The sequence below is a fragment of the Schistocerca gregaria genome, chromosome 2, assembly GCF_023897955.1.
Source record: "Schistocerca gregaria isolate iqSchGreg1 chromosome 2, iqSchGreg1.2, whole genome shotgun sequence".
Classification (NCBI taxonomy): Eukaryota; Metazoa; Arthropoda; class Insecta; order Orthoptera; family Acrididae; genus Schistocerca; species Schistocerca gregaria.
Window position 1 is genome coordinate 368,001,101 of NC_064921.1, and position 24,952 is coordinate 368,026,052.

Below are 24,952 nucleotides of genomic sequence, written 5' to 3' on the forward strand. Positions count from 1 at the left end.
CGGAATCAGCACCAGCATTGTCAAACACATATAAATCACATCACATGCACGAGTCATGTCAGTAGCACCACTGTTCAAAACAAGCTGCCGTACAGTAGCCACAAGATGTGTGGCTTAAGTTCACCAGATGTCGCTAATGTCGGCATACACTAGTTTTCAATTAAGTGAAACAGCGAAAATAAAGGGGAATACAACAGTTGAGCTTCAGTAAAGTTTGGAAGGTAGGAGAGGAGGTACTGACAAGTAAAGCTGTGAGGACGGGGAGTGAGTCGTGTTTGGGTAGCTCAATCGGAAACTGAGGTAATCGATCAACAAAGAAACTTAAACGGATGTCTTACGACGTCCGCCCTGAGCAGATGCAACAAACAAAAGCTAACAAAATGAGATTTCAGAAACAAGTCGGTAGAGCACTTGCCCGCGAAAGGTAAAGGTCCAGAGTTCTAGTCTTGGCCCGGCTCACAGTTTTAATCTGCCAGGAATTTTCACACAATAGTTGGAGTCTGTAATAAGCTTATTAAGTATAATATGCATTACAGTAACAAAAACCAATAAAAAGAACGACAAAAGCAATATTGTTAAAAAGAGGAGTTTAAAAATAGTGGTTGACATGTGCTCTTGTACCAAAATTCTAGATAATGACATGAATATTAAACATAAAACAAATCTCTAAATGAGCCACAAATGAAAGAAAACCTAGTGCTGCACATCAGCGCCCTCTGTTAGCGCTAACGCCAGAATTCCGCACAGGCGGGAAGTATTTCGAGGTACGTGACCGGCAGAGGGGCCCTCGTACCATGCGGTACACCGTTGCAAAAAAGGAATGATAAAATTCCGTAACAGTGGATGATCCATATAATCTGATTAAGCAGTCTAGAGTAAAACATTGACAAATAAAGCCAAGTAGGCATTGGTCACTAAGTCTTTTTGCCAGTTAAGCAGTTTAGTTAGCTCTTTTTTGCTTTATAGATTTCGAGCTCCTCTAGATCACGGCCCTTTTCCACCCTGTGAAGAATACGCATACAATTCTCAGTGCTCCCATGGAATGATCAGTATCAGACAAATGCTGTCGCAAAGCGTATTGCTTTGTGGCTATGAGTGTTCTTTAAACCTTAAAATGGCGGCCTGTTTGACCGATATAGTATGTCACAATTACTGCAGTCAACCCTGTATACTACAGAGTCATCAAATTTATCATAGTTCCCTTTCAATTTATGTTTTATTCGTAGGTTTACGTTATTAACCTGAAATCCACATCTGACAGACTTTTTAAAACTTTTCCTTTTGCAGGGACATTTTGCCATTAAATTTCATAGGAATAGTTCGTGTGTGTGTGTGTGTGTGTGTGTGTGTGTGTGTGTGTGTGTGTGTGTGTGTGTGTGTGTGTGTGTGTGTGTGTCCGCGCGCGCCTTTCCTTAGCCTATTGTAATGGAACGTGACGTTTATAGAGAAGCCGTTAGCTACTGCTATCTGCTTTAAAATGCTAAGTTCTTTACGCATATCTTTTAGTCTAAAGGTAGACGAAGGAGTCGGTGAACTATGGAAGTGAGGAAAGCTTTTTGTATAGGGGAGGATAGCATGAACTGGCATTGATGATACTATCTGTACAAGTTGGTTTCCTAAAAATCGGTAACTTAAGTTTGTTATTAACTTTCTTAATAGTGAGATCAAGGTAGTTGATGGTGCCATCTTCTATTTAAGTGGTAAAAATCACTTTGGGGTGCATGCTACCTATTGCTTGGGTGAATGTGTTGACCTCACAGGTGTCACCTATCAGTAATAAAATGTCGTAGACATATCGTCTGTAATAAATCTTTTTTCTTTTAGTTTACATTCTAAATCATTGATAAAAATGTCTGCTGAAGTGCCAGCTAGACTATTACCCATTCAAAGTAAGTCCTTTCGATAATTTTTTTCGTTCAAGGTAAAACCATTGTAAGCTAAAGCAAAATCTAGGATTCCAATTAGTTCTGTACAGTCTGCAGTACTAATTTTGTTGTGGGAGAGTAGATTGCGTCTAATAAAGTCGATAGTTTCTTTAATTGGGACATTACTATGAAGATTTTTTATATCCAAGGATGCTAGTGACGCATTAGTTGGTGTATGTATATCCTTAATTACATTCGCTAGCTCGGCATTGTTTTTTTACTCCAAAATAATTATTGGACGTGTAAATTAATGTAAGTTTATTATTGAGGAACTTAATTTATAGCATGGTGATATATTGTTAACAATCGGACGAACCTGATTTCCCTCTTTGTGGATCTTAACTTGAGACCTGTGCTGGGGAAGTTTGACATTCATCATTGAGCGATTTCTTTTCATAGTGGTCATATTTAAAGCGCACAAATGTAAATTTTGTCAGTACTGCTTTTAATTATGGTCTATCTATTGCGAGTATATATTTTTCCCATTTTTTCCACAGATCTAATGGTCACTGAAGACAGACACCGTTAACTTGTTGAAAAGATTGTGACCATAGACGTAAATTAAAGGAAACTTATTACATACACGGTCGCTGTTTTTTCGCGACGATGTCGCAGCTTGTGAAGGCAGGAATACCTTGGGCCTATTCTAACCTCCAGACCCACAGCATGTGGGCCTTAGAAATCTCGTAGTTTCAACACACGGAAGGGCAACAGGCCCAAAATGTAGAGATGGTGGGAGAAACTATCTGTGCCGCCAGCAGTTCATATAGACGGTTTTGTCAGCAGAAAAGCGAAAGCCATTGTCGATGCTCCAGGAGTAAAGACGATAAAGAGAGCGCTGAAGACTACCTTCAGTGAGACTGACAATTGCAGTAGACGGCAAAATTGTCAAAGAGAGCTGAGGCCATTAGTGTTAATGGCGATAGCAAAGAATGACGCGATAGAACCCTGAGGTACTCCATTTTCCTGGATGAAGGTGTCCAAAAAGGCAGAGCCCGTATGCACCATGAAAACTGACTTGTAAAAGTGCCCAAAGCAAACAGTTCCGGCACCCACAGAATCCTCATTTTTAAAGAGTATTGAGGATACGAGTTTTCCAGCAGGTGTCTTAGGCCTTCCCAAATCGAAAAACATTGCCACCGTCGGATTTCCGCAGAAAATTATTAATGGCATGAGTGAACGAAGTAACTAGCTTGTCAACTTCAGAACGCCGCACACGAAATCTACACTTATAAGAGATGGGGTGGTAGCTGGAAGGAAGTGTTTTATCCTTACTGGGCTAAGGTATGGGTATAACGGTGGCTTCATGCCAGCGTCCAAGAAACGTGCCCTCTGCTCAGATGCAGTTGTACATGTTTAGCAGAAAGTGTTTGCCAACATGAGAAATGTTTTGCAACATTGAATGTCGATGGCGTCTTGTGTGGAGGACTGGAATGAACTGAGAGCATGATGTAGTTCCTTCGTAGTAAAGGTGGCATTGTAGCACTTACGAGGTGCAGGAGGGAAGGGAATCTGCCCGAGCCGTCTCCGTCTGTTTCCGATGGAGGAAGGCAAGGTGATAGTGGGAAGAGCTCCAAACTTCAGCAAAATCGCGGCCCAAAGTGAGAGACAGCAGTAGGTTCCCTATGAATCGTCAGCGACTGTCAGTCCGTTAATTGGAGAATGGATCTTGGTTCCAGAGAGCCATCTCTGACCCCACACGACAGAGGAAGTTGTTTAACTGTTAAGAGAGCTAGTGAATGAAATCCTCCTAGCTCTTTTAATGCCGAAGAACGCAACGACACTGTGCACGCAAATGTTCATAATTAATGCAGTTTGCCAACGTAGGATGGCGGTTAAAAACATCTACATGTGCAAACTGCGTCGCAGCGTGCCTCCGTCCACCAAGGGACTAGGACACGACGTGATAGAGAGGAAGTGTGGGTGATTGAACGTTTTGCAGCTGTAAGGATAAAGTTTGTGGGATATACGACCTCGTCATCGGAACTACGGATATTATCTTCTTCGAAGGTCGCCAGGTAGGAGTAAAGGTGCCCATCACCCATTAGTAAGCTAATATTTAGGCGTGCATGAGGATGGGCTAGGGGTCAGCAAACTGATAGGTAACAGGAAATGGTCGCACGAAAAAGTGTCAGAACAGACCACTCAAGACGATGGGCAATCTGCGCAGTGCAGAGGGATGGGTCCATATGGAAATAGGGTGTGTGAGGAGCTGGAAAGAAAAGTGGGTGCTCCAGTGTTAAGGCAGAAGAGGGTGAGTTGGTTAAGAAGGTTAGGCAAGAGGGCACCTCTTTAATAGGTCCTGGGAAAACCTCAAAGTATATAATGTGCATCGAAGTCGCAGAGTGCAAAAACGGGGGGCGGCAGCTGCCCAATAAGTTGAAGGAAATCTGCCCTGGTTACAGCAGATGATGGAGCGACAATGTAGTACAGAGGGAAGAGGTCAGGTGGAGAAGGAAAAGAACTGCAACAGCTTTAAGATTGGTAGTCATGGAGACGGGATGACTATGAATCTCATCCCATATGAACAGCATGACGCCCCCATGAGATTGAATGCCGACCTCAGGTTAAGGTCAAAAAGAATCAGTAAGAAATGGGAATGCTCGAAGCAGTTCTGAAGGAGCAGTTTTGTTTATGCAAGGCAGGGTATAAGGGGACACTGCGACACTAAAAGCAGCCAAAAATCCTCTGTGGGACCGAAGGCCAAGAACATACAACACCGAAAAATTGTTGTTGCTGCGCACCGGCGACACGGAGTCTGACTAGGCTTAGCCATCACATGCTGACACAATTGAAATTGATCTTCAAGGTGGCAAAGGAGAAGACCGTTTGCCTTTGGTGTATTACTTCGAGCCTTTTCTATTAGATGTACTGATGTTTGGCTGGAGGGATGGAGGAAGTCTTCACGGGAATACTACTGTCATTTCCAGCCCACCGGTTGTGGAGTTTTACGGATTGTTGCCTAGCTGGAAGGGAGAGATGGCGATGCTACATTGACAATTGGCGATTTCACAACCTCAGAGCTGAATCGGAGGTCGTATGTCTGTGTGGCCATGTCCTGTTACTGTTATGCCTCGCTCCATGAAGAACTATAGCTACCACACGGGAGAATGCAGTGTTTACAACTAGCCATTAACTTGCAAGCAAATTGGATTAGGCTCGTTTTCTTTTAGCCACAGCTCTTGAACAGCCCATTCATCAAGACACACTGGACGCTCCAGAGAGGCGGCGGCATGGCGCCATTGCAGCTGAGAGCAGGGAGGAGGTGGACAATCGCTCTCATGCATATACCTACCACAGGTGACATTTCGCTGAGTGTCTACAGTATGTTCTAGTCTGGTTGAAACGATGAAACTGGTAGCAGCACATCAGGTTCGGTAATTATTTCATAGCCTGCTCCGGTCTTAGAAGCACCATTCTCTAAAGGTGAGAAATAGTGCGGGTGGTCACTAAGGAGGAATCTACCTTTCATTAAACGATGAATGGGAATGACACCATGAGTAGGGAGGTAAGACTGTATTTGGCCTCTATTGGACTATCTAGCAGACTGGTGTAAATTACACCACGGGAAGAATTCGAAGATCTATAGGCCTTGACACAAACATGGTAACCGTGGAGAAGCGAAGCAGCAATCGTGTTTCGTGATTGAGAATCAAAGGTAGTCTCCAAAAACGAAGTGTCATTTCGTAAATGAGAGCAGGATTCCACAGTAATAGTAATTGCATATACACTTTCTTTAATTAACGGATTTACCAAGGCAAAGGATTGACCGTATTCATTACTTGTAACCATGAGGAACCATAGCGCAGTTGGAAGGGTCTTTGCGTCATTAGCCTCATTGCATCTACGTTTTGTAGACGTTGATTGAGAAGCTCATTGACCAATTGCGAGGAACCAACTGGGGGGGGGGGGGGGGCCCTCAGGAGGCGGCACGCCCACCTTAGGTGACTGTTCACATCTCAGGTCATACCTCCCAAACACCTGATGGAGGGACCAATCTGAAATTTTGTAAGGTGACAACTCAGGATATCACCTGTCCCTGGGTCTGCCAGTACCAGAGGGTACATACGAACCATACCTGTCGACCTGGGGCTGGGAATTACGCATTACCCAGACGCATGGGCCAGTCTTCAGGAGCAGACAGGTAGGAAGAAAAAAAGGATCTTTGAACGCCGAAGTGGAGGAACGAGAAGAGAAGCCAAACAAAGGAAGGAAAATGGAGTGAAAAACAAAGGTGGGAGTGTTTGCACGTGAGCGACAGAATGCAGAACATTCCCAAAAATACTCCATACATGTTCCCAATGGGGAAAGGGGGGGGGGGGAGATAATATGGTTCGTTGGTCAGTCCCTTGTTTCAAATGCGGTCCATTCCACAAGTGTGACATCTCAGGAAAGCCAGAACAATAAAAGGGAAAATGCTAAAAATGTAAAAGGACAGTCATGTTGTCAATCGTAAAAACAAAATGAGGGAAGGCCAAGAGAACAAACCCAACGATATGCTGAAGCATCAGAGGCAAGACCACCTGCGACTTAAAAGGTGCAACCGCTAGAATGTCGAAGTATGTATGGGAAAAGGAGAATAACCAATCCTGAAAAAATGGGTAAAACAGAATAAAAGGGAGTGAAAAGACGATTTCGATCAGGAAGATGAGTCGGGAATCTCCAAACATGGCTTACAGTGGGAGATACCCCAACACTCACTGCCCTGCCCAAACATCAGAAAGATTAAAAACCTTAAAACTGAGAATAAAAAGCACTTTCCTGGAGGAAACAGAACCAGAGAGCATCCAGGAATCGTCAACCAACATCAAAGGTGAAGTGCAGGGGAGTCTCTACTTTGCACGCAGAGCCAAAAGAAGGGGCATTCAAAATGTGGGCTACTGACTGGAAGGCTCCACAACAACGAAGTGGGGGTGGCTCATCACACAAAAGAAAACCATGGGTCAGCCTGGTATGGCCAATGCAGAGATGACAGTGTGGTAGAGTCATTTCAGGAGAGGTGAAAGGAAGAACGCCATGGGCCTGGTGTCACCTTAATCACATGAAGTTTATTAGACAGGGGAGTAGCCTTCCAAGAGTTGGCCCATGACTGTCCAAAGGGGGATTTAATATGAAGGCGTAAATCCGCTGCAGGAGGGGTTAAAGAGAAGGAGGTTTAAGTGACTGCTCCCCCAGCCAAACGATCAGCATGCTCATTACCTGGGATACCGAAACGGCCAGGCACCCAAAGGAAGTCAACGGAACAAGCAGCATAGTGAAGATCAGCGAGATGCTCATGATGGATGGCAGATACCAAAGGATGGCGCGAAAAAACAGTCAATAGGCAAAAGCCCACTCATTGAGTACATACATAACAAAACGCGGTTGTGTTTGGACTGTTTAATAAAGGTAAGGTCCTGGGAAATTGCCATCAATTCCACAGTGAACACCCCACATGTAGGTGGCAGCAGATGATTTTCCATTCCAACAGAGGACGTGAAGGCATACCCCACATGATCAGCAGATTTAAAGCCAGTGTAAAAAACAGCCTGCCGAAACTCCCAAAATATTTGGCGGAAAAGGAATGGAACACCATCGGAGGGATGGAATCTTTCGGAGCTTGTCAGAGATCCACCCGAATTCGAAGCCAAAGAACTAAACAATTGGGGGTGGAGGGGAGGGAGTGAGGAAGACAGGACCAAGAAGGAACCTGAAAATCACGGCAGAGAGACGCAAGGCGGAGCCCAACCGGTAAACCCGCCCGAGGGCGTTAATCGGGCCGGCACCGTCCATGCTCTGGGAACAGGATAGAATAGGATGGATGAGTGGGAGAGGAACGGATAGCAAATGCATAAGACGCCAGAAGCTGGTACCTCTTAACAAAAAAAGGGGGGGGGGGGGACATCCCTGCTTAACCAGGAGACTATCAACAGGGCTAGTAGGGAAGGCAATGGTGCCCAACAGCACATGCACTGTGGAAGGAGCAGCTGAACCATAAACTTGACATCCATAGTCCAACCGAGACAGAACAAGAGCACCATAAAGACGAAGAAAGATGGAACGGTCCGCACCCCAACAGGAGTGGGCAAGGAAGCGAAGGACATTGAGTTTATGGAAACATCTTACCATCAGAAGTCTGATATAGGGCAGCCAATTGAGCTTGTTGTGGAAAAGAAGACCCAGGAAACGAAACTGTGGGACCACAGGCAATAGTTATGCATCGAGATGGAGCTCTGGATCAAGGTGGATATTAGTACGGCGACAGAAGTTGACAACCCGCGATTTTAGAGGAGAGAAGTGAAACCCGTTTGAGAGGGTCTATGCAGAGGAACGCCGTATAGCTCCCTGGAGCTGCCGCTCTGCAGAGGCCATGGAAGAGAAACTAACCCAAATGCAGAAATCATCCACATACAGGGCAGGGGCGACCAAAGGGCCGACAGAGGCCACAAGTCCATCGATAGCGAAGAGGAAAAGAAGGACAAGACAGAACCCTGTGGGTTGCCCGTCTCCTGGTCCTGTGGAGAACTGAAAACCGAAACAACCCGAACCCTGAATGACCGATGGAACAGGAACTGGTGGATAAAAAGGGGGGGTGGGCCCCGAAGACCCCACTGATTAAGGGTAAGTAAGATGTGACGGCGCCAGGCCGTGTCATTGACCTTGCAACGGTAAAAAAAATACTGCACCTAAATGGCGGCGCTGGGGAAAAAAGCCTGCCGAACAGCGGATTCCAACCGAAGTAAATGATCGATTGGAGACCGTCCCTCTCGGAAGCAACACTGATAAGGAGACAATAGAGCCCGAGATTCGAGGACTCAATTGAGACGACAGGCTACCATCCATTCAAGTAACTTACAAACACTGGTCAGACTAATTGGCCAATAGCTGTCAACAGATAGGGGATTCATACCAGGCTGAAGGACAGGAACCACGATGCTATCCCTCCACTGAGAAGGGATGTCACCCTGGAGCCAGATACAGTTAAACACCCGAAGATGATGATGCCGTTGTGGAGCACTGGGATGTTGAAGCAGTTGCTTATGAATGGAGTCTGGACCAGGGACCCTATCATGAGAAGAAGAAAGTGCAGGAAGAAATTCCCATTCAGTTAAAGGCTCGTTGTAAGATTCTGATTCATAAGGGATAAAACAGAAGGTGAAAGTTCTGCGCACTGTTTCCAGTGAAGGAAAGTAGCCGGATAGGAGGCTGATGCTGATGCCATTGTAAAATAGGTCGCAAGATGTTCTGCAAGAACTAACTGATCAGTACAAAGTCCATCTGGGAGGTGAAGGCCTGGGAGGGTGGACTGCCGATGGCAACCTTGGAGGGAGCGAAGTGTAGCCCAGACCCGTGAGAGGGACAGTAGAGCCGAGGAAAGGAACAAATCGTTCTACATATCCACTTGCTCTGTTTGAGCAAATAACGGGCTTTAACCCGAATGCGTTTAAAGGTAGTAAGGTTGACTACGGATGGGTGCCTGTAAGTGTTGCAAAGCTCGATGGACTTGCCAGCAACGAAGTGGTCCAGATGAGAGCGGAACAGCAAGTCTAGAAGCATTAACAATCTAGTCAGACACACCACGTAGGACGTCATCAATACAACCCAACAAAGAGGGAGAAAACACGACCTGTGCAGTGTATAGAGGCCGATCGGCGTTTTAGAAAGACCAACGACGTAACCTGTACATCGGGGAGCGGGAAGGGATGGAGGGAGAGAATCAATGGGAAACTGTCACTATCACAAAGGTCGTCATGTTGTGACCAGTGTAATGAAAGAAGGAGAGAGTGAGAAGAAAGAGACTTATCAATGGTAGAAAAGGTACTATGACGCACTGAAATGAGTAGGGCAGCCATCATTAGGAAGGCACAAGCCGTGGTCTGCAATAAACTGGTCTATGATAAGACCTCATCGAGATGGAAATGCACTGCCCCACAAGGGATGATGAGCATTAAAATCCCCGAGGAGGAGGAAGGGAGGAGGAAGTTGCTCAAGGACAGTTAAGGTAGCAGGTGTAGGAGTCCTGTCAGGAGGGAGATAATGATTGCAAACTGTGCCCTCTGAGTCCAGGTGGACTAACAGCAAAGGCTTCCAATGTAGTTTGAAGAGTAATCAGTGTGCTAGCAATGCTGTATGGACCAACGTACTAACTCCACCAGAAGCCAACAGGGGTCCTACCCGATTTTGACAAAACACGGAACACATGGAGGGTCGGTGAGTGAGCATCAGTAAAATGAGATTCATGTAGAACCACACAAGCTGCAGAGTAAGACGAAAGAAGGGATTTCAATTCCGGAAGGTGACGATAGTATCCATTACAGTTTTATTGGATGACCACAGAACGATGATTTAAATGGTGGCTGAACACGCTAAAGCCAGTCATACCACCGGGTCCTCACCTGTCACTGACAAGGAGGGGAGCGACATCCATGAACGATAGGTCAGAATCCGGTTGTGAAGCCGGGGATAGGACCTCTGGTGACACCAGAGGCTCTTTGTCCCGAGACTTACGTTTCTACTTTTCAGGCTGAGATCGAGGAGGGCTGCATGACAAAGGAGCCAGTAGCAGCAAGATCGGGAACAGAAAGAGACCGGGCGGCCTGGGGGCCAACAGACCGCGGCTCTCGCGGACGTCGCGTGGCAGCAGACCTTTGGCCTGGAAGGTGCCGGGAAGGGGCATCTCGGGAGAGGCGCCCTTGACCGGCAGACGCTGAAGGAGTGGGAAACTTCCCCAGCTGGGGAGGCGGAGCAGCGCCCATAAAAGGTGTGGGAGCTGCAGGGGATGGGGGAAGGAGAGGGGTCCGGGACTGGGGTAAGGAAGGGGGAGGAACGGGGGAAAGTTTAACTAAAGCATAACTATACGTCATGGACACAGGGTGAATACGTGCATACTTCATACGAGCCTCTGTGTAGGTTAAGCGATAGAGGGACTTCTATATCTTCTTTTCCTTCTTATATACTGGGAACGTGGAGAATGACTGCCATGACAATTTACACACACACAGCAAGTGGAACACAGGGAACACAGTGGATGTCCAGTCACCACAGAGAGGGGCGTGTGAACAGTGGGAAGGCATGTGTCCAAAACGCAAGCACTTTAAACAGCTCATAGGAGGTGGGATGTACAGCTTCACTTCACATAGATAAACCATAATCTACTTTCTCAGGGAGGGTATTACCTTCAAAAGCCAGGATAAAGGCACCAGTATCAATGCGATTCTCTTTAGGACCCTTGGACCCCTTAGGAGAAGCAGCAGTAGAAGAACGGCCAGAGTTTTGGACCTGTATGCGTTTCATTTGCCTAGCGTCTGCCCTGATACCACCCACTCCGATCAGGGGCTCTCCTCAAGGGCGCCACCCAGCCACAGGAAGGGCTGTCTGGTACGGCAGCCATTGCCGGGAGTTCCGATGCTCCAGGATTATGAGCAACCACTCCAAGGCTAGCATGAGGTGGTCACAGAACAGGTAAAAGAAACGTGATCCCTGTGTGTTCAGGGGGCTCAACAAACAGTGTAGATAGCGACCCTGTCACACAGGATGGCTACCGTGCTGACCATGCACCCTAGCCACACATACCAACGTGAAAGATAAGGTGGAATGTACTAGGAGGGCAAACGTGAGAGACATTAGGTAAGGTGCTCTTCCCCAAATGGCTCACACTACGCAAGAGAAATTTAGTAATGGAGATCAAACCCCAGAGGGGGACCAAGGAGTGCCAAAAGGTGATTACACAACAAAGCCAAATTGTAAAACCAACAGAATCAGGAGGATAGAGGGGGCCAGCATAAACAAGGACACCAAGATGGACGAGGAGAGGAGAGGGCGAGGGGAAAGGAGCAAGGAGGCAAAGGAGGGAAGGGAAATGCAGCCCTGGAAGGTAGGGAGGCTGCAATAGCTCGGGGCCCTGTGCTCGCCACAGACATATACACAAAAGAGTTGTGGACTAACGGGGGGGGGGGGGGGAGAGATAATATGAAGAGGATTCTCTTGAGACTGTGGCACAGTGGTAGCCAAGCGCGAACCCGCCAAAGAGTGACGAGGCCCAGGGTGTGGGTAGGGGGGGGGGGGAGGGGGGGAGGGGGAAGGGCGATGGAGCCGAGGTCTGTCAGTTGCTCGTTGCTAGCGTTACTAAACATATGAAAGGCAGACAGGCTAAAGAGAGAGAAGACCATTAACGTACAGAAGGTGACAAAACAAGGAACAAATGATCAGCACTTCGTGCTAATAACCCTAGCGCCTCTGGCGGCGTACACGGCGCTACACTTCATTGCAATTTTCCTGCATCTGCAGCTATCACTTTGCCTCTGTGACCATGGATACCCTAATTCTCTTTGGCGTGCACTGTAGCCCTAAGCCTGCCGTACTGTGTGCATACTCACTCCTTTCGTGATGTCACCGCTCCTACTGCCGAGATGCAGAACACGCCGCGGGCGGCCGTCGTCGCGGGCAGGGAAGGTCAGCCACGGCCATACTTTGTCCAGCGTCTCTGAGACCGCTTGGCGCAGATGTATGTTGACCTTGGTGCAGTATTCTGGGTTTAATGCCTCCATGGTAGCGAGCGCCGGCTGCCGATACTGGAGTCCTGAACAGAATAGGGACAGGTATTTAAAGAACAAAAGAGTAGGCATTTACAATGTTTATCTGTATACAACATGGACAAGAAAAAGGCTGGAAATAATGGTTACGTTTGGCTACACTGAGTAATTATTTTGTCTTCTCCAGAATGAGATTTTCACTCTGCAGCGGAGTGTGCGCTGATATGAAACTTCCTGGCAGATTAAAACTGTGTGCCCGACCGAGACTCGAACTCGGGACTTTTGCCTTTCGCGGGCAAGTGCTCTACCAACTGAGCTACCGAAGCACGACTCACGACCGGTAGTCACAGCTTTACGTCTGCCAGTATCCGTCTCCTACCTTCCAAACTTTACAGAAGCTCTTCTGCGAAACATGCAGAACTAGCACTCCGTAAAGAAAGGATACTTTGGAGACATGGCTTAGCCACAGCCTGGGGGATGTTTCCAGAATGAGATTTTCACTCTGCAGCGGAGTGTGCGCTGATATGAAACTTCCTGGCCGACCTAAAGCTGTGAGTACCGGTCGTGAGTCGTGCTTCGGTAGCTCAGTTGGTAGAGCACTTGCCCGCGAAAGGCAAAGGTCCCGAGTTCGAGTCTCGGTCGGGCACACAGTTTTAATCTGCCAGGAAGTTTCATTTTGTATTCTGTTTGTAGGTCACCTATTTGTTTTGTATGTAACGTATTGCAACGTATTTCGAGCATGTTTTCTCCTCGAACAAAATTTATATAGGCTTTTTCGTATATTGTTAGCTGCCGGAGCGGCTACTGAGGAACTTTGAAGGTGTGGACGGGGCTGTGGTTGGCCAGAAATGTATGACCACCGGTCTCTCTTGGTGTGAACCTGTTTCCCGTTGTTTATTATGATCGGCATAGAAGACTATGTCGAGAAGACTTAAGATTTTGCGTCCGAACGTTTTGTTTGTGTCATTGGTTTACTGGAATAACTTTTGTTACACTATTTCACTACTTTGTCACTCGGCACACGCTGGTAGTACAGCAACAAGAACAAATCATGTTGAAATAAATTACTTAAATCCACCAGCTGCAAAACCATAATGCCCTGTCAGTGAAATCAGGTAAGCGTTCGACAATAGTTGCGTGTGAAGATGTTTAATACTCTCTCCAATTCTTTGCTAACTACGTTCATCGAGTCCAGGTTAACGTCACACCAAAATTCCAGCTTTAAAAGGAAATGCCACAACAAAAGCAACCTTTTCACCAAGTATAAAGTGCCGTGCGTTACTGTGTTACTGTAATGAATCCTTCGGCCTCTGAATTCAGCACAGGCAAATATCTAATAACTTTTTATCATCATTTAACGTAGACGAACAAGCGCTAGAATTCTGAATTTATGAGCAAACTATTGTTTATAATTAGTGTATGGGGTCTGAGTTGATAACATTCCATTTGTATGTTTTACTCTCGTTTGACGCAAGTGGTGATCAAATCAAACTGTGCTTGCACTCTTCTTAAAAAAACCTAGAGTTCACGCGTTTCAAGGAAGCGCGATACAATTTCTAGGATGTGCATGATCGTGACGTACTACGTTACATCAAATTGTGCGTGCCAGGTTACACTGACTTCAAGGAAAGCAGTGGATTGTTGCTCCAACCAGTCGGCATATGAAGAGAAAATGGTTATAAAAGGAACATTGAAGTTAGAGGTACCAAGAGATGTTGGTCTAATTCACCTACCGTCTATGTCTTAACGCGTCCATATACAATTTCTCCGACTGTTAATGTGGATGGTAATTGGCTGGAAAATTATTTATTGCTCTGTGTGAAGTTGCATTCTTTCACATGTGCATTATTTTGCTAGGGCCGTCGTGAATGTTTACGTCACAGCATGTAGGAGTGGGAAAATGGGCTTAAGAGAACGTCTATGGCATGGTAAATGCTTTTTGACAATAGCTGGTATAAGTAACTTTTGTTCCATTCCTGGTCTCTGTATAAAAATCTTACTCTTTTAGTGGGGACTAGCCCTCCAGAAGCGTGTGACATTGCAGTTAATACCACCTTGGACACTTGAACAAATTCAGCTGCCATTTTTTCCGTGCCCCTGCAACTGCGCTTTAAAGGATAGCCCATTTCACAGTAAGCTCCGCGACAGACAGCTCCGTAGTCGGTTGCATGCCTTCACATTCCATCAATTATCATCCATTCACAGCAATATGATTCTATACGTATTATTTGCAACTGGATGCCTAGTTCAACGTTCTGCACGGTTTTGAACTTCGAAGTACTTCACCTTGGAACTTTATGCAGCGAACCTCTTGCCACTATCGTGCTCTGTTTCTCGTTCTATGCTCAGGGCGCATAGTTGTTTGTTTTGAACATTTCGTGTAAGTCGTCGTAAAACGTTTTGTCGAACAATACGTACACCCCATAGCACCTCCCGGACAATTTCCGTCAACCATCCGATTGACTATTGTATGGCGAGTCATTAGCAGTTATTTTTCTTGTCAATCAGCGTAACACTTTCAGATGAGGCATACTAAAGACAATCTGTTACCTCGCACTCAAGGGGTTTCTTGATAGATCCGACAGGAGCTTGAGGTAACTGGTGGTTTCAGTCGTGAACGTCATTGATTTCTGGCTGTGAACGACCGCTCGAGCACGCTAATCTTCTAGAAGACTATCTTTCCAGAGTTCTAAACGTGTTCCAACTCTGAACATATTTTTCGCCTTGCATTATCGAATGAAGACCAGAAACAGCATGAATTTCTACTCAAAATTAATTTGTGGTGGTTGCTATCACGAAATCTGCATCTACATGGCTACTCTAAATCACATTCAAGTGCCTGGTAGAGGGTTCATCGGACCACCTTCACAATTCTCTATTATTCCTATCGCGTATAACCCGCGGAAAGAACTAACACCTGTATCTTTCCGTACGAGCTCTGATTTCCCTTATTTTATCGTGGTGATCGTTACTCCCTATGTAGATCAGTACAAAAAAATATTCTCGCATTCAGAGGAAAAGTTGGTGATTGGAATTTCGTGAGAAGATTCCGTCCCAACGAAAAACTTAATGATTTAGAGTCTAAATCCTGTATCACTTCTGTGACTCTCCCATATTTCACAGTAATAAGAAACGTGCTGCCTTTCTTTGAATTTTTTCGATGTTCTCAGTCAGACCTATCTTAAGGATCCCACACCGCGCAGTCGTATTCTAGAAGAGAACGGACAACGGTAGTGTAGGCAGTCTCCTTAGTAGATATGTTACATTTTGTATGTGTCCCGCAAATAAAACGCAGTCTTTGGTTAGCCTTCCCCACAACATTTTGTACGAGTTCCGAGTTATTCGTAATTCTAACACCTAGGTATCTAGTCGAATTTACGGCTTTTGTGTTAGACTGCTTTTTCGTGCAACTTAAGTTTAACGAGTTTCTTTCAGCACTCCTGTGGATCAACTCACTTTTCGTTATTTAGGATCAAACTGCCACGTTTCGCACCATTCCAATATTTCTTCTCAATAGTTTTGCAGTGTGTGTTGATCATTTTACGGCTTTGTTAGTCGATAAACGACAGCTTCATCTGCAAACAACCTAAGACGGCTGCCCAGATTGTCTCACAAATCGTTTATATAGATAAGGAACAGCAAAGGGCCTGTAACACTACCTTGTGGAACGCCAGGAATCACTTCTGTTTTATTTGATGACTTTCCGTCAATTACTACGAACTGTGACCTCTGACGGGGAATCACAAATCCAATCACATAACCGACGACATGCCATAAGCAAGCAACTTCACTACGAGTCGCTTGTGTGGTACAGTGTCCAAAGCCTTCCGGAAATCCAGAAATATGTAATCTATCTGAAATCCCTGGTCAACAGAACATTTCATGTTAATAAAGACCTATGTGTGTTTCACAGGAACTATGTTTCCTGAACTCATGCTGACACTGTGTCAATAGACCGTTTTCTTTGAGGTAATTCATTACGTTCGAACACACATGTTCTAAAATCCTGCTGCTTATCGACGTTCACGATATGGGCCTGGAATTTAGTGGATTACTCCTACCTTTCTTGAATATTGGTGTGACCTGTTCAACTTCCCAGTGTTGGGGTACGGATCTTTCGTCGAGCGAACGGTTGTATATTTTAATTATGGAGCTAATGCATCAGCATACTCCGAAAGGAACCTAATTGGTATACTGTCATTTTTTGTTTTTCTTTTGTTTGGGGTTTAAGGGCGCTCAACTACTGAGGTCATTAGCGCCCAGTCACAATTGTAAGAGCACTTAGAATCTAGTAAAACTCAAGAAGGGGGGGGGGAGGGGAGAGAACACCAGGAAGTTCTTACAAAGATGTAGATAAAATAAGGGAAACAGTTGTCTTTGGACAAGCCAGTCAAAGTAATAAAACTAAGAACACGAGCAGCTGCTCGAGCTTCATCAGCTATAATATCCTGTAAAGTAGATGGCAGAGACAGGACAACACGGGATTGACTAAAATGGGGACACGGCAATAAAACATGGCGCACTGTCAATGCATGACCACAAGGGCACTGCTGGGCTAGGTCACCGGAGAGCAGGTAGCGGTGGCTAAACCGGCAATGCCCAATCCGCAACCTGGTCAGAATGACCTCTTCTCGCCGAGATGGTCGGGAGGAGCTTGTCCAAGCAGTTTGGACGGTTTTACGGCCCGGAGCTTGTTTTCTTGAAGTGATGACCAAGTATCCCACAACAATGACAAGCCTCTTACAAACAACCCCACTAACGTCAGATGACGGGACACAATGGGAGGTTGGCTGAGGCAGGAGGTCTGCAGCCTTGGCTGCAGCATCAGCAGTTTTATTCCCAGGCACTCCTACATGGCCGGGAACCCACAGAAAGCTGACAGGAGAGCCATCATCAGCAAAAGAATGGAGGGACTGCTGGATCCGTTGCACTAAGGGAAGGACCGGATATGGAGCCCCAAGGCTCTGAAGAGCACTGAGTGAATCAGAGCAGAGTACATACGACGAATGACGGTGGTGGTTGCGGGCATACTGAACGGCCTGATGGAGAGCAAAAAGCTTGTCCGTAAAGCTGGAACACTGGTCGAGGAGACTATTTAAAGGTGACGGCCTCGACGACAAAGGCATAACCGACACCATCGTCAGTTTTAGAGCCATCAGTGTAAATAAAAGTGTGACCGGCAAGTCGCGCACGAAGTTCGACAAACCATGAGCAATACACTGCAGCCAGAGTACCCTCCTTCGGGAGTGAGCTGAGGTCGAGATGAATATGAACCGGTGCCTGGAGCCGTGGTGGTGTCGGGCTCTACCCCTCTCTGAAGGTGGTAGGGAGGGCAAAATCCAATTGTCGAAGCAGGCGACGAAAGCTGACTCCAGGGGGCAGCAGGGCAGACACGTACAACCCATACTGACGGTCGAGAGAATCGGCGAAGAAGGACTGATAAGAGGGTTGGTCGGGCATTGACAACAGCCGGCAGGCATACCGACAAAGCAGTACGCAGCGCCGGTAGGTCAATGGTAATTCGGCAGCTTCAGCATAAAGGCTCTTGACGGGACTAGTGTAGAATGCTCCCATCGCAAGACTTAACCCCCGATGGTGGATGGAGTTGAGACGGCGTAAGAGGGATGGCCTAGCAGACGAGTAGAAGAGGCTCCCATAATTCAGCTTTGATCGGACTATGGACTGATACAAGCCAAGCAGGACAGTGTGATCCGCTGCCCAAGATGAACCACTAAGAACTGTGAGGACATTAAGGGAACATGTACAACAGGCAGCCAAATAAGAGACATGCGGAGACCAACAAAGTTTCCTGTCCAGTGTGAACCCTAGAAACTTTGTTGTTTCCATGAATGGGAGAACAACGGGACCGAGATGTAAGAATGGCGGAAGGAACGCTTTATATCGCCAAAAGTTGATACAAACCGTCTTCTCTTCAGAGAACCGGAAGCCATTAGCCATGAGTATAGGCTGTCAAGATAACGCTGAAGGCAGCTCTCCAGGAGGCATGTTCTCTGGGCACTGCAGTAGATCGCGAAGTCATCGACCAAAAGAGAGCCTGAGACATTAGGTAGAATGCAATCCATAATTGGATTGATCGCTATGGCAAAAAGGGCTACGCTCAAGACGGACCCCTGAGGCACCCCGTTCTCCTGGAGGAAGACGTCGGACGATACGGAACCCACACGTACCCCAAACTTTCGATATGTTAAAAAGGAATCGATAAAAAGCGGCAGGCGACCGCCTAGACCCCACCTGTGCGTAGTGCGGAGGATACCACCTCTCCAACAGGTATCATTAGCCTTCTCCAAATCTAAGAACACAGCTACTGTTTGGCGCTTTCGCAAAAAGTTGGTCATTATGAATGTCGACTAGGTCACAAGGTGGTCAACAGCGGAGCACCTTGACAGCTGCGGAGGGCCAGGTTTCGAGGGAACAACGCTACGACCGGCGGGAGGAGGATCATGTTCAATCGAGTCGTCACCAGCTGCGGCCGCATTCCTGGGTTGCGTAGGAAGGGCAGCATCATTCGCCGACGACAGACCAGCTGAGCGCCTGGCAGCAGAGCATCCTGGCGAAACTGAGGGAGGCCGGGAGCAGTGACCCACGGATGGAGCGTCAGACGAAAACCCGCCGGGTGGAGAGGGGGATAGAAACATTCTTGGAGGCCTTCTTTGAAGTCCGATGAGGCACGGGGATGGTGGGTTGGACCCAAAGAAGGTCTCCACGCGCGGGGTCCGTTTTGTAACGGCAGACTTCAGAAGCCAGGATCCGGAACTTTTCCCGATGGATGCCTGAGAAGAGGATCGCTTCTCAGACGGCGGAGGGGGGGGAGGAGGAAGAGGAGGAGGAGGAAGGGTGGCCCCTGGGGCACAGGGAGCAGGGGCCACGAGGGAGGAGGATTTGGAAGGGAGGGATTTGGGAGGTGGTGGCATAGACCCCGGATGGGGTGAGGAGGTGGAAGGGGGACAGGATTGGGGTGAGAATACTGTGGAAGGAGTGGACACGACTGAGGCAAACGAAGTTGTCATCGTCATGGGATGGAGGCGGTCATACTTCTTCCTGGCCTCAGAATAAGAGATACGGTCCAAAGTTTTTAATTCCTGAATCTTTTTCTCCTTCTGATACACGGGCAGTCTAAAGATCTAGGCGAGTGGAAACCAGGACAATTGGCGCACCGAGGCTGTGAGGTGCATGTATGTTCCTCACGAAGAGGCGTCCACAATCGGCACAAAGGAGCTCAGCCTCACTCTGCGCCGACCGCGGTGGTCTCGCGGTTAAGGCGCTAAGTCCGGAACTGCGTGACTGCTATGTTTGCAGGTTCGAATCCTGCCTCGGGCATGGGTGTGTGTGATGTCCTTAGGTTAGTTAGGTTTAAGTAGTTCCAAGTTCTAGGGGACTGATGACCACAGATGTTAATTCCCATAGTGCTCAGAGCCATTTGAACCTCACACCGTGACGACATATGCCCGAAACGCTAACACCGGAAGCAGCACATAGGAGGCGGGATGTAAGGTCGCACATCGCACCGGTAGCACATCACCTTTACCTTCTCTGGGAGAGCGTCCCCCTCGAAGGCGAGGGTAATGCCCTGGTGTCGATGCGACGGTCTTTTAGGCCGCGCTGGACTCGCCAGACGAAATGCACGCCTTGGCGCTCCATGTTGGCCCTGAGCTCATCAGATTTCAGCAGGAGGTCCCGATGAAAAATAACCCCCTGCGTCCTATTCAGTGCCAGATGCGGGACAATGGACACTGGGATGTCCCCTAGTCGGTCGCACGTCTGGAGCGCCGCCGACTGTGTGGCGGAGGTGGTCTTTATAAGAACGGACCCCGAACGCATTTTACTGAGAGCCTCGATTTCCCCGAAGATGTCCTCGATGTGCTGGGCGAAGAACATGGGCTTGGAGGTGATGAACGTCCCCCCATCGGTCCGAGAACAGACTAAATAGCGGGTTAAGTACTTCGCCCGAAACCGGCGGGCCTGTCCTTCCTCCCAGGGAGTGGCCAAGGGGGAAAGGGCAGGAGAACCAGAACCAGAGGCAGTACCTTTCTTTTTAAAAGACTTTGCCGCAGACCGACCTGATATATCTTGACCTTTCATCTGTGGAACGTCTGCCCCGATACCACCCACTCCGACCAGGAGCTCTCCCCACGGGCGCCACCCAGCCTCAGCAAGGGTCACCTGGCATGATGACCGTTGCCGGGAGTCGTGATGCCCCAAGGAGACGGGCATCTACTCCTTGGCTGACGTGGGGAGGGTGCAGCGCAGGTATCGGCAGTACGATCCCTGTGTTGTCAGGGGGCTACAATCTAGAGGGTACATGATGACCCACCACAATGGGCTGCCTACCGTGCTGGATTTCGGGTGCCATGGAAAGTCCATCATGATTGTAGGTGCAGATGGTGACGCACTACAGGCGTAACTTGTGCAACCCATCAGGTGTTTAGGCCCAACTTGAGGAATAGTGGGTGCGGTTACAACGCCGTTACAATGCTGAGTGCCAAGGTCTTAGTGCCCTGAGGACCAGTGATTCACCACGTAAGGCGTCCTTCCCAAAAAGGCTCGTACTTCTGTAGAGTTATGAAAAATGGAGGTCAAACCAAGAGGGACCATCACATGGAAGGCCGAAATGGTTGAAACTCCTTTTAGTCGCCTCTTACGACAGGCAAGAATACCTCGGGCCTATTCTTACCCCGGACCCGAATGGGGGGGGGGGGTATACTGTCTAGACCAGAAGACTTGCTTCTATTAAGTGATTTAAGTTGCTTCACTACTCCGAGGATATTTATTTCTACTTATGTTGGCAGCTGTTCTAGATTCGAAATTTGGAATATTTACTTCATCTTTTGTGAAAGCATTTCGGAAGGCTGTGTTCAGCAAGTCTGCTTTGGCAACACTGTCTTCGATAGTATCTTCATTGCTATCGCGCAGAGAAGCCATTTACAGTTTCTTGGCGCTAATATACTTCACATACCACCAGAATCTCCCTGGATTTTCTGCTAGGTTTTGAGACAAAGTTTTGTTGTGGAAACATTTATAGGCATCTCGAATTGAAGTCCGTGCTAACTTTCGAGCTTCTGTAAAATGTCACCAATATTGGGGATTTTCCGTCTGTTTAAATTCGGCGGTTTTGTTTCGTTGTTTCTGCTACAGTTTTCTAAACCGTTTTGTGAACCAAGGATGATCAGCTCCGTCGTTAATTGATTTGGTAGGAGTATCAATTGCTGCAGATACTGTTTCTCTGAACTGAAGCCACGTCTGGTCTACACCTACACTTAATTTGCAAGGAGTGGAGATGGTCTCTCAGAACGACGCCTCGTGAATTTTTATCTGCTTTTTGGTTTGGTATATATTTCGCTTATTTTTCGAGGGTTTGTGGATTACAATATTCAATCTCGCCACGACAACCCTGTGTTCACTAATCCCTGAATCGGTTTTAATGCTCGTTATTACCTCGAGATTATTTCTTTATAAAAAGTCAAGTGTTTTCGCAACCTTTTACTATTCGCATGGGCTCAAACTAACTGCTGGAAATAACTTTCAGAGAATAGGTGTAGCACAATTTCGGATGATATTTTATGCGTACCTCCGGAATTAAACACGTTTTTTTCGCTAACATATCTAGAGTAAATTAGTCACCACCAACTATAATCGCATGAGTTGTGCATGTGTTTGAAATCAGACTCAAGTTTTCTTTGAAATTTTCAGCAACTGTATCATCTGAATTGGGAGGTCAGTAAAAGGATCGAATTATTGATTTATTCCGGTTGCCAACAATGACATATGCCCATGACCTTACAGTTTTCACGTATCTTCCATGACCAGTTAGCTCACTGGGATTTTGCTGTAATTCTTGTAGCTTACTAAACAACTCACTACATTTTATATGTTTGTATTGTAACAAAGTGTTTTTGATTGAACAAAAAATGACAATCCGCAGGTGTCATCTACATCAGTTTCTTAAGTTTGGAAAGAACCCTTATTATTTCATAAGAGTAATGGATCTTGATTGTATCAGTTCAGTCCCTTTCACTGTTCAGAGATGTCAATAAACCCGTCCAAAGATGTAAACAACCACAAATGAGCAGCACCTATTAGACGGAGGTACACTGTTCGTGTTGTCTATAGTTCAACCATGCTTGGCTATCCGTATCTGTTAGATTGCCTCCGCATTGTTACTTTGCCTCACGAAGGGCTCTCAAGGGACAGAAAATGAACCATTTTTTTCAGCCTTCAGTGGCAAAAAAAAAATTGTTCTCTACATTTCACGGTTGCTGACGCGCTGCATTATGTTAAAGCTCTCAAGGGAAGTGTCCAGGCGTCTGAGTGAAGCAAAGTGATGTTTGGACTTGAGAGAAAACTGACATGTCTCACCAGGCCACCCAATGGCTATTACTGCTTTGGATGACCGCTATCTACTGATTATGGCTCGTAGAACCCTGACAGCCATGCAACCATGTTGAATAATGCTTTTCGTGCAGTTACAGGACGTCGTACATGATGCGCACCTTCACTCCCGACGTAAATGGCGAGGTCCATTTCTGCAACCACTACACCGTGCAGCGTGGTACGAATGGGCCCAAAAACATGCTGATTGGACCTCAGGATTGGCATCACGTTCTCTTCGCCGACGAGTGTCTCATATGTCTTCAACCAGACAATCGTCGGAGAAGTGTTTGAAGGCAAGCCAGTCAGGCTGAACACCTGAGTGTCCAGCGAGTGCACCCAGATGGACGTTCGCAGCTGTTTTGGGCTGGCATTATTTGGGGCTGACGCACGCCGCTGGTCGAGGAAGGCGCCGTAAGGGCTGTACGATACGTGAATGACATCCTACGACCAATAGTGCAGCCTTATCGGCAAAATTTTGGCGGGGCTTTCGTCTCATGGACGACAATAGGGTATGTAGATAAAACGGTGTTCTTTCGTGTGTGTCATTCTCATTGTGTTGAAGAATTGTTTAAAAAATGCGGTGCATTACTTTCTGGACAACCCTCATCTCAACCGATATAAGGAATTGTTTCGGTTTCTCACGTATGATTTTAGGACTGCTACATTCCATTCACTAAGAACAAATGATTTTGGAGCCACCGTACAGGGAAAGCGATGAACGTCATTGCGGACGTAAATGTGAGTTCAGTGACTGCGACCTACGGTCACTAGAGAGGATTTTGACAAAAAATACGGGGACAATTTCAAAAATTTCTGCAGAACAAAGCCGCACTTGCGTACACCATCAACATGAAACACTAGGGGATCTCCAGAAGCAGTGCATCGCAGTGCGAGCTAGAATTCGAAAACCATTCTCACGTGGTGCAAGAGCCCGAACAGGAAAACGTAGTGCCGAAGCCATAAAACCCGGACTATAGTCCATATGTTGGATGAGTTGCTTCGCACTGTTGTCAACTTCTGGCTGAGTTTACAGTTTACGCCGCAGGAGTGCAACACGGCGGGGTGTCGGTGGTAGGCAGTCATGCTGTGCTATTCCAGGAGCCCCGTGGTTGCTCCCCAAGATCCCGTTAGTGCCTTTCTGTAACCGTTTTTTCTGATGAGGTCCGTCACGTAATAGGATGCTTCTTCCAGAATCGTGATGCTGTGTTCAGACTACAGAGCCCCCGTTTACACCAGGACTTTATACTTTTTTAAACATCGGAAAACCTGTGTGTCGATATTTAGAAAGTATCACTATCGGCTCTCCACATACCGATGTACCGATATGTCAACGGAGAAAGTATCTACGTACCGGATCATAAAAATTTCGGCTTCACATTGAAAATGTACTGCCGGTTGTAGAGCTGTGTAAGCATTTATTTTCAAATATTTTGTACATCAACAAACTAGCAGCCTCCTATCCCACTTAGGCAAGGAATTTGAAGGACAATGATGCACATTCACGCTTGGCGATAACCACTGTGCTATCATAACTGCATGTAAGGAACACAATAAAAGGTGTCCGATCTTCCAGTCGCTCGGTTTCGTCGCATGTCGGATTTTTCCCGAAAACTATGTTGACTTTCCTCATTTCTGCCTACGCTAGCGACCTAGCGTTTGTGTCAAAATTGTGTTGTGAAGCCAAAAGTTGCTGTTTTCATTGGTAGCTCCGTGCACTTATTACGTCAACCATTTTCCCCACACACCCCTCTACCAAACACGAAGACTAATCTTTTTTAGATTTCTGCTCATTTTGAGGAACTATTTTTGAAGAATACCACACGATTTGCGATAAAATTGTTTAACGTAACTGGTTTGCTATTTCTTCCAATCAAAAAAACTCCAAAAAACTGTAAATATGTACAGATAATTGTTAAACATATATAAAATCTGTTATTGCCATTTTGATACTGATCTATCTGTGAAAATGTCGCCGATATACATCTATAGTTTTTTGAAAACGTGTAAAAGCCCTACATCAGAGCTCGCTCCACCTGGGACAGGTTTTGTGAAGATGAGAATAAACTGTCTGGCCAACAGTCACCAGATCGCAGTGTTTTTGAGCCTTTGTCCTTTACTTTTGAGTGA

General features: G+C 46.7%; 1 protein-coding gene across 1 annotated transcript in view; it reads right to left on the bottom strand.

Moving 5' to 3' along the window:
• Window positions 1-24,952, bottom strand: part of LOC126336156 (juvenile hormone acid O-methyltransferase-like) — a 104,783-nt gene that overhangs the window by 66,990 nt on the left and 12,841 nt on the right. Inside the window, exon 2 of the mRNA XM_049999648.1 lies at window positions 12,281-12,483. Within this exon, the coding sequence (XP_049855605.1) occupies window positions 12,281-12,451 (171 nt within the window). The 5' untranslated portion in view covers window positions 12,452-12,483. The remainder of the gene's footprint in view (window positions 1-12,280; window positions 12,484-24,952) is intronic.